The sequence below is a fragment of the Orcinus orca genome, chromosome 10 (genome assembly GCF_937001465.1).
Source record: "Orcinus orca chromosome 10, mOrcOrc1.1, whole genome shotgun sequence".
NCBI lineage: Eukaryota > Metazoa > Chordata > Mammalia > Artiodactyla > Delphinidae > Orcinus > Orcinus orca.
Window position 1 is genome coordinate 42,825,996 of NC_064568.1, and position 14,724 is coordinate 42,840,719.

General features: G+C 39.2%; 1 protein-coding gene across 1 annotated transcript in view; it reads right to left on the bottom strand.

Moving 5' to 3' along the window:
• Positions 1–14,724, bottom strand: part of SCN11A (sodium voltage-gated channel alpha subunit 11) — a 137,861-nt gene that overhangs the window by 14,035 nt on the left and 109,102 nt on the right. The window contains exons 24-28 of the mRNA XM_049693628.1: positions 12,993–13,094; positions 12,243–12,512; positions 11,498–11,551; positions 8,792–8,929; positions 2,640–2,744 (exon numbers count right to left, since the gene is read on the bottom strand). Of these exons, the coding sequence (XP_049549585.1) occupies positions 2,640–2,744; positions 8,792–8,929; positions 11,498–11,551; positions 12,243–12,512; positions 12,993–13,094 (669 nt within the window). The remainder of the gene's footprint in view (positions 1–2,639; positions 2,745–8,791; positions 8,930–11,497; positions 11,552–12,242; positions 12,513–12,992; positions 13,095–14,724) is intronic.

Here is a 14,724-nt window from a genome sequence, read left to right on the forward strand (position 1 = left end):
GACATGGGCAGGTAGAGGTATTGGTCTGGAGCTCAGGCAGAGAGCTGGAATGCAGATGTGGAGTACAACAGCACCAGTACTGATATGAACTAAAACCAAGAGAATGAATGATATCACTCAGGGAGAGCAAGGGCAATGAGAAGAAAGAGGGTCGGGACGGCAGTGGTAAGATACTACCTGTAAGTTTGTGTCTTTCAAACTTTGCTCCAGGAGCCCTAAAGCTTTTATCAAGGAGTCTGGAGAAGAAACTTGAATGTCAAATGCATTTCCTATGTGAGAATGCATCCGGGAAGTCAGAAAGGACCTGGAGAAAAGATACTTTTAAGGGTGCTCTCCAGGGAAGCAGAACGAAGGCTGAGAATAAATGTAAGGAACGGTAAGCATTGGCCTTACAGTTCAACCCTAATATTTAGAAAATGGAGATTAAAAGTATAAGCTACCAAATGTGGTAGATGATCAAAACACATTCTATGTAATTTTAAGATGTACAGGGACTCCTATACCTCAGGATAATTTTTAACCCCAGTAATGAAGCTACCTTGTGGCGGTACCTCAGGTAGAATCAGAAATGATTCCAGATTTCTTGCTCTTACTGCTAGAAAGAATATCCATCACTCCTCAGGTTAAAACAGCTGTATTTTCCCCTCTATGCAATTGCTATTCCTTTGTTCCAAAGGCCAAAAGATAATATGTAGACTTTAGAGATTAAAAAAAAGTCTGTGGGGAGGTAAAGTTGTGAGTTAAGGGCTAACAGCTGATTTGAAGTCTTAGCTCAAACTCAGGGACACCAGGGGATATGTTTTTGGGTTTATCTCATGCAAAACTGCTCTCTGGAATACAGAGGTTAAGATAAATGTTCGGCATTAACTGGTGAGTTGTACGTGGCTGTCGGAATCACTCATTGTGAAATCTTGATTGGTGAGCCATGCAGGAAGGGCTTTGGGATAGCACCTACTCCCCGATGAGCCATGCAACAAACAAGTTATAAAAGATGGTTAAGGAATGGAGGTGGCAGCTTCCCTTCGTTAAAGCCGTCCATGCCCACTTCAAGCTCATCTCTCGCATCCTAGCATGTCCAGTGCAGTGGAGAGGCCTAGAAGCTGCATCCATGCCACTGCAACTTCTGTTCGGCTGTGTGCTGCACTGCTGGCTTCATATCCTTCATGAAGTAAACTGGTAAATATGTGTCTCAAGAGTCTTTTAGTTAATTCCAAATCTGGGACCAACTGGTACTGAGCCGGTTGTTGCATAGCATGCACATGTAAATAAAAATTGTCTGTCTTTTTTGTTGGCTCAAATTCAAATAAGAACTTCAAAGTGAAATTAGTACTAGAAAGTGAGTTTGGTACTTAAAAGCTAGATCTGACTTAGGTAAAATGAAGTTCCACATACTGTCATCAGATGAAAATTTCCCAAATATATTGATAATTTTATCATTAACCCTTTTGTAAAAATTCTTCATTGTATAAATTCTAAACACTTGGCCCTGACATTTGTAGACATTTTTAGTGCAACACAATTGTTTAATTCTAGTGGGATGGATTTTGTGTATGCCCGAAAACATGCTCTTTTATTCAACAAATAACTACTGAGAACACACTTTACTCTGTTCTGATTGCTGGGAATAGCAGGAAATTAAACATACCTTTGATAATTTGTGGTCTCATGTTTGAATGAAAATCTCCAAATCCTCTACATGTATCAGATATCAAGCCCCTCTTCCATACTGCTTTCCCAGACTTTTCGGCCCCACTGAGCCTCCCTGTCTCGAAAGCCTTCAAACTCACTTGTCAGAGCTACCAACTGTGCCTGTTGTATTACTTTATAATCTAATGCTCTCAAATTCCAGCTCCTCAATTAGACTGTAAGCACAGAGCAGTCCTGTTAGTATCTTGTAAGGCAGGATTCAGCAAAATATGGCCCACAGGCCAAATATGGCCCATCACTTGTTTTAGTGTAGCCCGTGAGCTCAGAATGGGTTTTACTCAGGATGACTTTTGGGAGAAAAACACAAAAGAATAAAATTTTGACACACGAAAATTATATGAAATTCAAATGTTGGTGTTTATAAATCAAGTTATACTGGAACGCAGCCAAGCACATTTGTTCTATATCGCCAACGGCTGCTTCTGTGCTACAACATCAAAGCTGAGTAGTAGCAGCAGAGACCACATGGCCTGCAAAGCTTAAAATATTTACTGTCTGACCTTTTACAGAAAAAGTGTGCACGTTCCTGACATAGAAAGTTTATCATAAATACTTGAAGTCGAAGTGAGTATGCATGACCTCAACTTCATACCAGAAAAAGTTGGTAAAAGATATTATAAATACATTTTCAATTGGCCAAGAGTAAATTAAAACTAACTGCTAAATTCACATCATTGCAATGAGTATATACTAAGCAGCTATTGTGTACTCACTAAAAGGTAAATTAAAGTTGTTGCCCAAGCTCTTACTATTGAATTTGAATGTCTAATCTTCCGAAGGACTTGAGCCATACATCAGTGTACCTGGGTTCATACTGACTTCTTAGGTAAAGTCTATAAATTTAAAAATTAAAGGAGAATGGCACTACAGATATGAGTTCCTCATAACCACTTAATGCATCTATGTGTTTAGAATCAATCAACTGCTCTCACCAGAGGCCTTGGGATGGGCCTTTGAGGTTTTTTGGATCCTAATTTTTTCATTGCATTATAGTATTTCTTCTGTTCTTCTGTCAGAAAGATGTCTTGGCCACCTAAGTATATGGAGAAGATGAGAGCTAATTATCATTAATGGATTTTTGGAAACAAGTTCTGAATTTTCAGAAATAGTTTTAAAGTTATATTACATTTCTATCAACAATTCCTAAAATTCCAATGGGAAGCAGAAAGAGACTCTGGGGGAGGGCTGAAAGGAAATAGGGTTTAAATTAAGGAAGAAGGGAAAAATGTTACTTTTATCAGTTACATTTCTCTTTTTATAATATAAACAAAGATTACAAATTCTTTGCAAACAACCACAGAATCTTTACAAAAACTGAATATATTTCAAGTTGTATAAATCAAACCACAATGAAACAAAAATAGAAATTAGTAACAAAAATTTAAACAAAAAATCCTACAAAGTGACAATTAAAATTCTCCTAAATATGTGAATGCATATATCACTACTAGTAAAATTTCAAAAAAATCTGTCCAGAGCCATTCTCAGAAAAAGAAAAAGAAATTAGAGAGCTTTAAATGTTTTTACTTCTGGGGAAGGAAGAAAGAATAGAAAAATGAAGTAAGATTTTCATTTCTGGAAATTGGGGTTGGGGGAGTCATAAAACATCTAGAAATGTGGGATAAAATGGAACAGAATTCCTTTAAAAGACATAGCTGACATAAAAAGAAACGAAATTCAGTTATGTGTAGTGAGGTGGAGGGACCTAGAGTCTGTCATACAGAGTGAAGTAAGTCAGAAAGAGAAAACAAATACCGTATACTAACACATACATATATGGAATCTAAAAAAAAAAAACAGTTCTGAAGAACCGAGGGGCAGGACAGGAATAAAGACACAGACAAATAGAATGGACTTGAGGACATCGGGAGGGGGAAGGGTAAGCTGGGACGAAGTGAGAGAGTGGCATTGACAAATATACACTACCAAATGTAAAACAGATAGCTAGCGGAAACAGCCACATAGCACAGGGAGATCAGGTGCTTTGTGACCACCTAGAGGGGTGGGATAGGGAGGGTGCGAGGGAGACGCAAGAGGGAGGGGATATGGGTATAGATGTATACGTACAGCTGATTCACTTTGTTATACAGCAGAAGCTAACACAACAATGTAAAGCAATTATACTCCAATAAAGATGTTAAAAAAAAAAAAAGAAATAGCTGAACTTGCACAAAAGTAAGGTACATCTCCATCGTCTGAAAATCAAGAGAGATGAAAAAGAAAGAGTAGTAAATTAGTCCTGAAGCCATGGCTGGCCTAACGGCATTTGCTAATCTCTGTAAAAACAAGAATCTTGGGATTTAATAACTACAAGGGGGTCATGGGGAGAAGGCAGTGGGGTTAGGCCAAGGACCCTGTGTGAATCTGGAGCTCTCCAAGTGCTGCCATTAAAGGGTGAAGAAGAAAACCAAACCTGTCTGTTGGCAATGGAAGACAACCAGAACACTGTCTCAGTCTGTACTATGGGTAAAAACCCAGTCTTCCCTGATAATTTGTGAATCTAAGCCTGCCTTGATGAGGGTGTGTGGTTTGAATTTACACCACCAGTATGGACCAAAAATATACAGCCCTAGGACAGTCTTTTCAACAAATGGTGCTAGGAAAACTGGATATCAACATGCAAAAGAATGAAGCTGAATCAGTGCCTAACATCATATAAAAAAATTAACTCGGGCTTCCCTGGTGGCGCAGTGGTTGAGAGTCCGCCTGCCGATGCAGGGGACACGGGTTCGTGCCCCGGTCCGGGAAGATCCCACGTGCCGCGGAGTGGCTGGGCCCGTGAGCCATGGCCGCTAAGCCTGCGCGTCCGGAGCCTGTGCTCCGCAACGGGAGAGGCCACAACAGTGAGAGGCCCGCGTACCGCAAAAAAAAAAAAAAAAAAAAAAATTAACTCAAAATGGATCAAAGACATAAACGTAAGATCTAGAACAATAAAACTCTCAGAAGAAAACATAGAACAAAAGCTTCACAACACTGGATTTGGCAGTGATCTCTTGGATATGACACAAAGGCAAAAGGAAAAATAGACAAATTGGACTTCATAATAACTTAAAAATTTTGTGCATCCAAGACACTATCAATGAAGTAAAAAGGCAACCCACACAATGGGGAAAATATTTGCAAATCATGTATCTGATAAAAAATTAATATTCAGAATATATAGAGGACACCAAAAATATAACAACAGAAAGACAAACAACCTGATTCAAAAACAAGGGCTTGAACAGACATTTCTCTAAAGAAGATATATGAATGGCCAGTCAGCACATGAAAAAAATGTTCAGTGTCACTAATCATTAGGGAAACGCAAATCAAAACCAAAATGAGATACCACCTCACATCCATTAGAATGGCTACTATCGAAAATACAGAAACAAGTACTGGTGAGGATGTAGAGAAATTAGAACGTTTGTATACTGTACATATTACCATATGATCCAGCAATTCCACTTCTAGGTATAGACCTAAAAGAATCAAAAGCAGGGTCCCAAAGAGATGTTTGCACACCTATGTTCATAAGAGCTTTATTCACAATAGCTAAAATGTGGAAGCAACCCAATTGTTCATCAAAAGAAGGATGAAAGAGCAAAACATGGTACATACATAGCCTTAAATAGGAAGGAAATTCTGCAATATGTTACAACATGCATGAACCTTAAGGACATTATGCTAAATGAAGTAAGCCAGTCACAAAAAGACAAACACTATACGATTCCACTTACATGAGATACCGAGAATAGTCAAAATCACGGAGACAGAAAGTAGAATGGTAGCCACCAGGGGCTGGGGGCGAGCATGGGGAGTTATTGTTTAATGCATGTAGAGTTTCAGTTTTACAAATGAAGAGTTATGAAGATGGATGGTGATGATGGTTGTACAACATTATGAATGTAATTAATACCACTGAATGTACACTAAAAATGGATAAGACGATAAATTTTATGTTATGAGTGTTTTGCACAGTAAAAAAAAAAAAAAAAATTGAAAAAAAGAACAGCCCTAGAAGTTAACCAGGTTTTTTCAGGATGCCTGACAGACACAAGTGTCTTCAATAATCTTATGCATCATGATAGTATTAATACTATTATTATGAGACTGTCCTATGTGTGTGTTGTGAGATAAATAAAATGAGTAGTTATGGAAAATTTTAAGGTATCATCTTTGGTACCCATGAGAACCAGTTTTCTCAGTGTGGAAAAGAGTAGATATAGATGTACTGGTTAAGTGAAAACCTTGTAGTCATGAATTTGAATGATGAATATTCATATTTCCACATATATATTTCCTTGTAGTCCTAAATTTGAAGTAGCTCTGTCCACTGAAAAAGTCTCAAAATAATCACAATAAGCATTCCAGACTGTCTTGGAACACCACCTCCCAGCACAACTTAGAGAAATGGCTGATTCCAGATCTGGGGCAGGAAGGGTACAAACAAGGCCTAGAACATATTGTCATTCCAGAGAGCAAGGAACTCATCCAATGGGAGGGCCTTATTTGAATCCTAATTTGAAAAGAAACAAATTTTATATCAGTCAGTCAATCAATGAAAGAATGAACACAGATTTTGAGAAAATAAAAGACTGGAGGAAATTTGAACACTGACTGGGTTTTTGACGAGTTTAAAGAGCTCATATTAAACTTTTTAGATTTGATAATGGAATTGTAGTTATATTTAAAAAGAGATATGTTCTGAAATATCAGTGAATGAAATAATATGATATCTGTGATTTGCTCTATAAAAAATCCGGTGGAAGGACTGGGTAAGGGCATAGATGGCATAAGGATGTTCTTAAATCAATAAATGTTGTGCCGGGTGATGGATATTTTAGGTTCACTCTACCATACTCTTGTGCATGTTTGAAATTTTCTGTAATAAAAAGTAAAACAAAACAGAACAAAAATGCTATGGACTGATCAAAACAGTGATTTCAAATATAAACTTAAATCTAAAATCACAAGGCCTGACATTCAAATTGTAGGTGCATATTACAGAGGGTACACCACATAGTACACTCCTGAATAACAGCAGCCATAGAGTTGCCTGGGACCGTGAATGATTCTCCCAGCAGACACAAAGAAAGCTCAACAGTATCAGGATACATTGTGGATGAATTAAAAAAGTTCAACAGAAAAATAAAAGTGAGCCACAAAACAATTAGGAAAACCAAAGGTGAATATTTAGTTACCTGATTTTAGGACTGAGAAATGCCTTCAGTATATAAATGCAAGAAAAGAAGCCAAAAAGGACAAGATTGAGAGTTTGACTTCATAAATATGCTAAATGTCTATAAGTTAAAACTGTCATTACAAAAATGTAAGAAGCAAGTCACAAATTGGAGTTACTACATAAAAACATAAGAAAAAGATGATAATGTCAATTTTAAGAAGAGACAAAGACAGTAAACAGATAACTCAAGGAAGAAATACTTATGGCCATCAACCTGTGAAAAAGTGTATAACTTCATAAATGGTCAAATGAATGAATGTAAAACTATGAGATAACACTTTTACCCATCGAGCTGGAAAAGATAATTAAAAATTACAAAAGTTAGAATGATTAGAACAGAGTAAACAGGCATCTTCATATCTTGCAAAAGGATGGGACCCAGAACAGCATTTCTGAAAGGTAATTTGACAATATATCTTTAACGCCTTAAATTCTAGGAGCTTTTCCTGAGGAAATAATCAGAGATACACAGAGAGAATTTTAAGAATGTTCATGATTATTTTAGAAGAGCAAGAAATTTGGAAATGACCCTAAATGTCCTTAAAAAGGGGAGTGGGGGGAATGATTAGAACAAATTATGATCTATCCATAATATGGGATGAAATTCAGCCCTGAAAATTCTTATAACAAAGATGATCTCATGACATGAACTCATAACTAATGGAGAGGATAGTTAAAAGTATTACATAATTTCAACGGTGTAAAAGAAATATTTAGTTAAAAAGTAACAGGAAAAGATGGTACCAAAATGACAAGGCTTAATCTAAAATGGTTATTATTTGGCAGTCATCTTATGGGTGATTTAAATATTCTTTTTCTCTTCCTTTTTTTCCACATTTACTACAATGCTCCTATAGACTGTAGAATCAGAAAAATAAATATCTGTTGTTACAATGCGTGGGGAAAAAAACTCCCTAAAAAAACCTGTCTCTTCCCCAACCATCTTCTTTCCAAGTAAGTTCAGTAAATCTGCTGAGATTTGGGTGTTGAGAGGCAAGACACAAGTTTACTGAAAAAGGAGCGTTTACACATTTTCCTGTACTTACAATGGTGTTACATCCTGATAAACCCATTGTAAGCTGAAAATATTGTAAGTTGAAATGCATTTAATACACTTAACCTACTGAACATCATAGCTTAGCCTTGCCTACCTTAAACATGTTCAGAACACTTACTTTAGCTTATAGTTGGGCAAAATCACGTAACACAAGCCCTATTTTATAATAAAGTGTTGAATACCTCATGTAATTTATTGAATACTGTACTGAAAGTGAAAAACAGAATGGTTGTATGGATACAGAATGTTGTAGGTATATATCGATTGTTCACCCTCAGTGAGTGCGTGGCTGACTGGGAGCTGTGGCTGCTGCTACCCAGTGTCACAAGAGAGTATTGTACTGCGTATCTCTAGCCCACGAAAAGATCACCATTCAAAATCTGAAGTAAAGTTTCTACTCAGTGAGTATCACTTTTGCATCATCATAAAGCTAAAGTCGTGTAAATTGAACCATCCTAAGTCGGGAATCATTTGTACTCTTTTTATCCTGGATAACAGGGTACGCTTGAAAGGCTACAAAAATATGACATAAATACTAATCCTGGTAATTATTTTTCTATTAGAGTTCCTTTGTTTAAGAGGGTAGAGTGGAGAATAAAAACAATGATTTAATAAAACCCAGCTGTTTTAGTTCCTTTCCAGCCATATCCTCAAGACTCTTCTCCAGGAGGCTCCCTCTTTGTTCTCACGCAGATGATAAAGGCTACTTTGCACAACAATTTAGAACAGATTTATGCTCCATTCAAGCTCTTTGGAGAAGACAGGTAAAAATACCAAATCAGGACAACCCCCATACTTATCTTTTTCTGCTGTTGGTTGAAGTTGTCAATAATAACACCAATAAAGAGATTCAGAGTGAAGAATGAGCCAAAGATGATAAAAACTACGAAGTAAACATACATTAATGAGTTCTCCTCAAACCTTGGCTGTTGTCCTTCCTGTTAGGGATTTTTTAAATGAGAGAAGAAAACAATTACTGGAGAAAAACATGAGCCATCTCAACTGCCTGGTAGCAGCTGCATTAACCACTCAGCCTCCTCCAGTCAGCCGTGGCCCTGCAGGGAGCCCCTCTCTCCTCTTTCAGCTTCCCCCAGCACAGCTTGAGTGGTACCATACAGTGGGGAGGGGGTGTGGTGGAGGATTAGGCTTTTCCTTCTAAGTAATGGAGAATCATTGAAGGGTTGTGAGGGAGGAGAGTGGCATGATCATATGTGTCCTTTGAAAAGGTCTCTAGGATGTCCATATGGACACATAATTGGAGGGAGCCAGATTGGAGATATCCACCAGAGAAGGGACATGTTCACTTCAGGAGATTGACTACCAACCCTTGTTGAAAGGCTGTATCCTTCAAACAGGGCTCACTACTGTATTTAGCCTGTGCTTGCATCCTGTCACTCTTGAATTCCTAGTGCCTGGCATAGCTTGTGACATGTAGGTTCTCCACACACATTGAATGGGTGGATGAATGATCAAGCTCTAGAATGGACAAGAACGGACTATAATCAAGCTCCCCTAGCTTAAGGCATGACCAAAAGCGTCCAAGATCTTCCCATGGTCATTGGTTTTATTCATTTTGGGGATAGGTGGCAGGAGCATCTCTGTTTTCTTTCCCCTGATCACATTCAAAGATAGAGATGAATGTTGATAGCTCTGTTTTGTGTTGAATGTACTCATGATACTTGTTTTTCAAAACCCACCATACAGACTAGTGTATTAGAGGTAAATATTTGAAACAATTATTTTTCTCTTTTGCCTTGAAGAGTACCTGACCTTAGTCCCAGTTGGCTGGAAGCATCTACTTGTTTGAATTAAGGATAGGCATTTAGTCTAGAAACAATGTAATGGAAAGAAGCATTAATATTCAGTATCTGACATTGAAAACAAGATTATGCAGCAGGCTAATCATCTTGCAAAGGGAGGTTCAGACAGAAAGAGGAACACAGAAAGGATCACCTCACTTGTACCCAGGGAACTGTGAGAAAGAGAAACAGAGAGAGAGAGAACATCGGAGCTGTGAGATGTGTGTCCTGATTTTCCCTTCTTTGGGTTTGGAGAGGGGGCTTGGGGCCCAGTAAATCGAGGGGAACATGGAGAGCAAAGAATGTGTGTTCTGCCTCAACTTTGGTATTTTTCAAAGGGAAAACTACTGCTGGGAAGGCCTGGGATACGTTGGGCAGGCAGGATGACTTAAGAGACTGGAGTAGCATAATTGGGCAGACAGTGGTCTCTTGAACCTTCTTTAGTTCTCGTGGCTTGGACGTGGGGTTGACAGCCATATGCCTGCCATTGTGGGCTTCATAGTAAGGGGTGGGAGTAGACTGCTGAGCCAGGAGACCATATGAAGGATATGGCAGAGAGTCAGTGTTTGAGGCTAGGAGGAGTTGAAGGAGGAGAAAGGCCCATGGTTTCACCAGTTGCAGCTTCAATATTTGAGAACAGTAGGATGCTCTGTGACTACACAGACAAAGGCCATTATACTAGCACACACCAGTTAGGATATCCCAGGACCACATCAGGTCAGGCACACCTCCACACACCTCCACCCACCCGTCATTCACTCAAGGAACATATATAAGACATATACTTCTTCTGTCATACATAAGATCTCTTCCCTATCCCCTAGCTCCACCTCAAGGCAGATGGATGTCTAAGGTAAACTGAGGTGAAGTTCATATATTCATATAGACAAAAAAATAAGCACATTAATATTTTTAAATATTTCCTTTGTTATAAATTGCCTCTACTACTACTATATCACTATTCTTATCACCTCTACTGCTACTACCAGCTGTACTGAACATCTACTATGTGCCAGGCATCAACTCTGTATACTCTCAAACAATAACACATATGTGTGTGATGGTAGGAAAAAATAAACAATGCTGATTCCATTCTTGATTCAACCATTTGCTCTCACTATGACTTTGGGCAACACTCTTCCTTTCTATTCCTCAATTTTCCCAACTGGGAAATAGAAATGGACTATTTTGCTGAGTACTCTTCTAACCTTGGGAATCCATGATCACTTTTTATTTAACTATAATTTGACAGTTGGCAATTACTAGAAATCCCCTTATTCTCTGGGGAACCTGGAGCCATTGAAGGGTCTCTTGCTCAGACCTAGTCCAATCTTAAGGTTCTCTCTCCCACAGTCAAGAGCAGGTACCCTTTGAAATTTGGCTTCTGCCTTTCCACTCACTTGAAGAGGAGGTGAGAGAGGAAAATCAAGGCATCCTGTGATTCTGTTGCTTCTGGCTCCACCTCCTACATGAGTGGTCAGTATGGAGAAAGAGGACTTGACTTTGTAGCATGCTAGGATGTAATACTCATAGGAGGATGAATAAGAATCCTTTTAATCCCTGTTTCATAGTGTTTGTCCTAATGAAAACAAGGCAAAGAATCCTGGCCACTGGAATTATGATGCAGGAAGTTCTGGGCTGTCCATGTAGTCATGATATTCCTGATTTGATCCTAGCACTCTAGAACATGGTAGAACACAAGCTCACCCCTCTGGAATCAACAGCTGCATACATAATATCCATCCAGCCCTTAAATGTTGCCTGCAATGAAAGCAGAGGAACATGAACGTAATTATAGACTTAACATCAACAGACAAGTGCCATACAAAAGCCACAAGTCCAGTGGGCAGATGTACATAAGACAATGTCCCACCCTTCCAGGACAGAATGTCCGCATAAAAGAACAGCAGAAGGAAATTCAAGGATAGATGTCTTGGATTTTTTTTTCTTCATTTTCACAAGACAAAAAGTTTAAAAACAAGAGAAAATTTCTGCCTTAAAAATTGCTAAAGAAGCTATGAACCAACTGCTGCAAACAGCCTGATTAAGGCTCTTTCCTGATTCCACATGTTTGCACTATCTGTCCAAAACCTTGCAACCACGATTTAACCTGAGACTGACTTCTCACAGGGAACTGTTACTAATGGAGTGGCTTAGCATCTGAGGCTCTACGCCTCTCTGGCTGGAGCTCAGGAGAGCAAGGCACCATTTAGGACAGAGTGAGAGGTCCAGACCCTTATGGGATATCGCCTGGAGGTTGAGGCTCAGTAGAAAATAAGGTTGGAGATGCTCGGTGCGGAACAATTCCAGAGGGCATTAGCTCCCATGTGAGAAACTGGGATTTGATTCTCTTATCTCAATAGAGTCTCTGTATTTTTATTAGCTGAGAAATGGTTTATGATTCTTTTAAGGTTTCTTTCCCCAGAGTGAAAAACAAACCCACAGCGCTTACCACTTGCAGCAGCGCGAGGTAAGCCATTCCCACATTGTCAAAGTTGACTTTCAGGGTGAACCAGGAGAAATTTCCACTTTCACATTGACTCCGGTTTGCAACAATGTTGTAATTTATAACTGAGTTTCCATCTGTTACATTAACACATCTTCCAAATTTTCCAGAAAACAAATTTACTCCCAGGATACAAAATATGAGCCAGAAAATGAGGCAGACAAGCAAAACATTCAGGATGGCAGGTATGGCACCTATGAGAGCGTTAACTACCACCTTAAGGAAGCAAAACAGAAGAAAAATATAATAGACGTGTGAGACTCAAAAAGCTCTTGATCTTCCCAGGATGGGCCTAACGTGTGGGGCTGGATTCCTTGGAGCCCCGTCTTTACATTCCAGCCCCGAACCCACACCCCACGGCAAGCCCTGCTCTCAGCTCCATACATAATGGGTCCTTTCTGTTGCCACAGGATCACTTGAGAAGTGTCCTCTGATGATGGTGTTACGAGACTTATGGGACACCTACCCTAGGATTGAAGGGAAGCCAGAGCCCATCTTGGCTGTCACAGAAGCACTTTTAGGTGAAGACTGTATCTTAGACTTTTCTCCATCTCTGAAATTCTAAGCAGTGGGCTGGATGGGAAGGAGTCCAGGAAAAGCTTGGCAATTTAAGGGAAGCCCAGCCCAAGAAGAGCAGTTGGCTTCTCTGCCTTTCCCTGCTAGCTGACTTTCCTCCCATCCATCTGAAGAACATACCTTCATTCCTTCAAACTGGGACAGTGCTCTCAGAGGCCTCAGCGCTCGCAGAATCCGGAAGGACTTCAAGACCTTTAAGTCGATGAGACTGGTCACAGAGACCTGGTGGGAAAAGAAGCCACAGGTAGTGCACCTGACTTGGTGCCCAGAGAACCCAGTGGGGATTAAGAGCTGTCTTTCTGAGAGGCAAACTCATTGTGCCCACAGTGGATTATCCAGACACAGAAACCAGCCAGACCCTGCTGGAAGGGGACGGCAGGTGAGAGGCTATTTTCCTCCTTGCCTGGTAAAGCTACAGCCCATATGGGTGAGAACAATGCATTTACACGATTTGCTTGATGAAAGACAAAGAAAAGCTGAGACACTGTTGTGAATTAAAGGAAACCAAAGAGACATGACAATGATAAGTCATGTGAGGTCCTGAGTTTGATCCTGGATTGCGGTGGGGGGAAAGGTGATGGTGTGTGGGTAGGGTGAATTAGCCATAAAGAACCTTGTGACAATTGAGAAAATTTGAAAATGGATGTGGGTTTTAGTATTGGATCATGTTAAATTCCTAACCTTGATAACTGTATTGTGACTGTGTGAGATAATATCCTTGTTCTTAGGAAATACACACTGAAATGTTGAGGGCTAATGGAATGTGATGCCTGCAACTTAATCTCAAGCAGTTTAGGGGGAAAAAAATAGAAAAAATGATAAGGCAGATGGGCTGCAATGCTAACAATTGGTGAATCTGGGGGAAGAGTATAAGGGATTCTTTACACTACTTCTTGCAATTTTTCCATATGTTTGAAATGATACCAAAATCAAGTTATGAAGAAATAATTCTTTGTTTGCTAATATTTCCCTCCATTCAAATAGCTCCCTTTTGGAGAATTAAATCCAATTTTCTCTCCTAACGTACTTCTTCCCTATGGGAGAGGACTGAGGATTGGAAAACTCCGTAAATACACTAACTTAAAACTCAACAAACCTGCTGAGCTTAAGTTGAAGGCCACTATTTGCAGATCTTCAGCCATTCTTATTGATTATGCAGACCCTTCAGAGGCTCAGCTTAGAAGGGGAGTGGCTCAGCATGACAGGAAGTGAATTATCCTGTCAATCTCATTGTAAAAGTAAAATATTTGCAAATTGAGAGAAATTGAGTGAATATGACAGAATAACCAGATTTTAAAATTTGTAACCAACTTTAAAAAATCACCACCAATTCAAAATGTGTTTATTTATAATGGTTTTTTCAAGTAGGTGCTTTTGTTCTTTTGTTTGTGACAGCATTGCCTGTTGGGAGACCTATTTAATCAGCTTTTCCACAAATACACCTACTTTGTTCCTAGCCAGAGGGAAAAGGATGGCAAAGCTTAGCAGTTCTGGCTTTACTAAATGACTGTTACCATGGGTGGGGAAGATGTTCCTAGAGGGGCATTGTACACCCTTTCGCCTGGAACTTCACGCCCAGTCTCTGTTCCACCAATTGGGAGACATTGATGAGACACACAAACATAAAAACATCCACATTCTTTCCCACTCTATGGCATTCTTCCAGGGGGGAAGTCTTCACTAGTTTTATTTTATTTCTACCTAATTTGCATTTATCACTCCACACTATGTTTTTGAGATTCCTATCATGTTGATATATATTCTCATGGTTTGCTCCTTTTAACTGTTATGAAATATTACAGCATATAAATATTCATATTTTATTAACTCATTCCCTCTTGGTGAATTTATA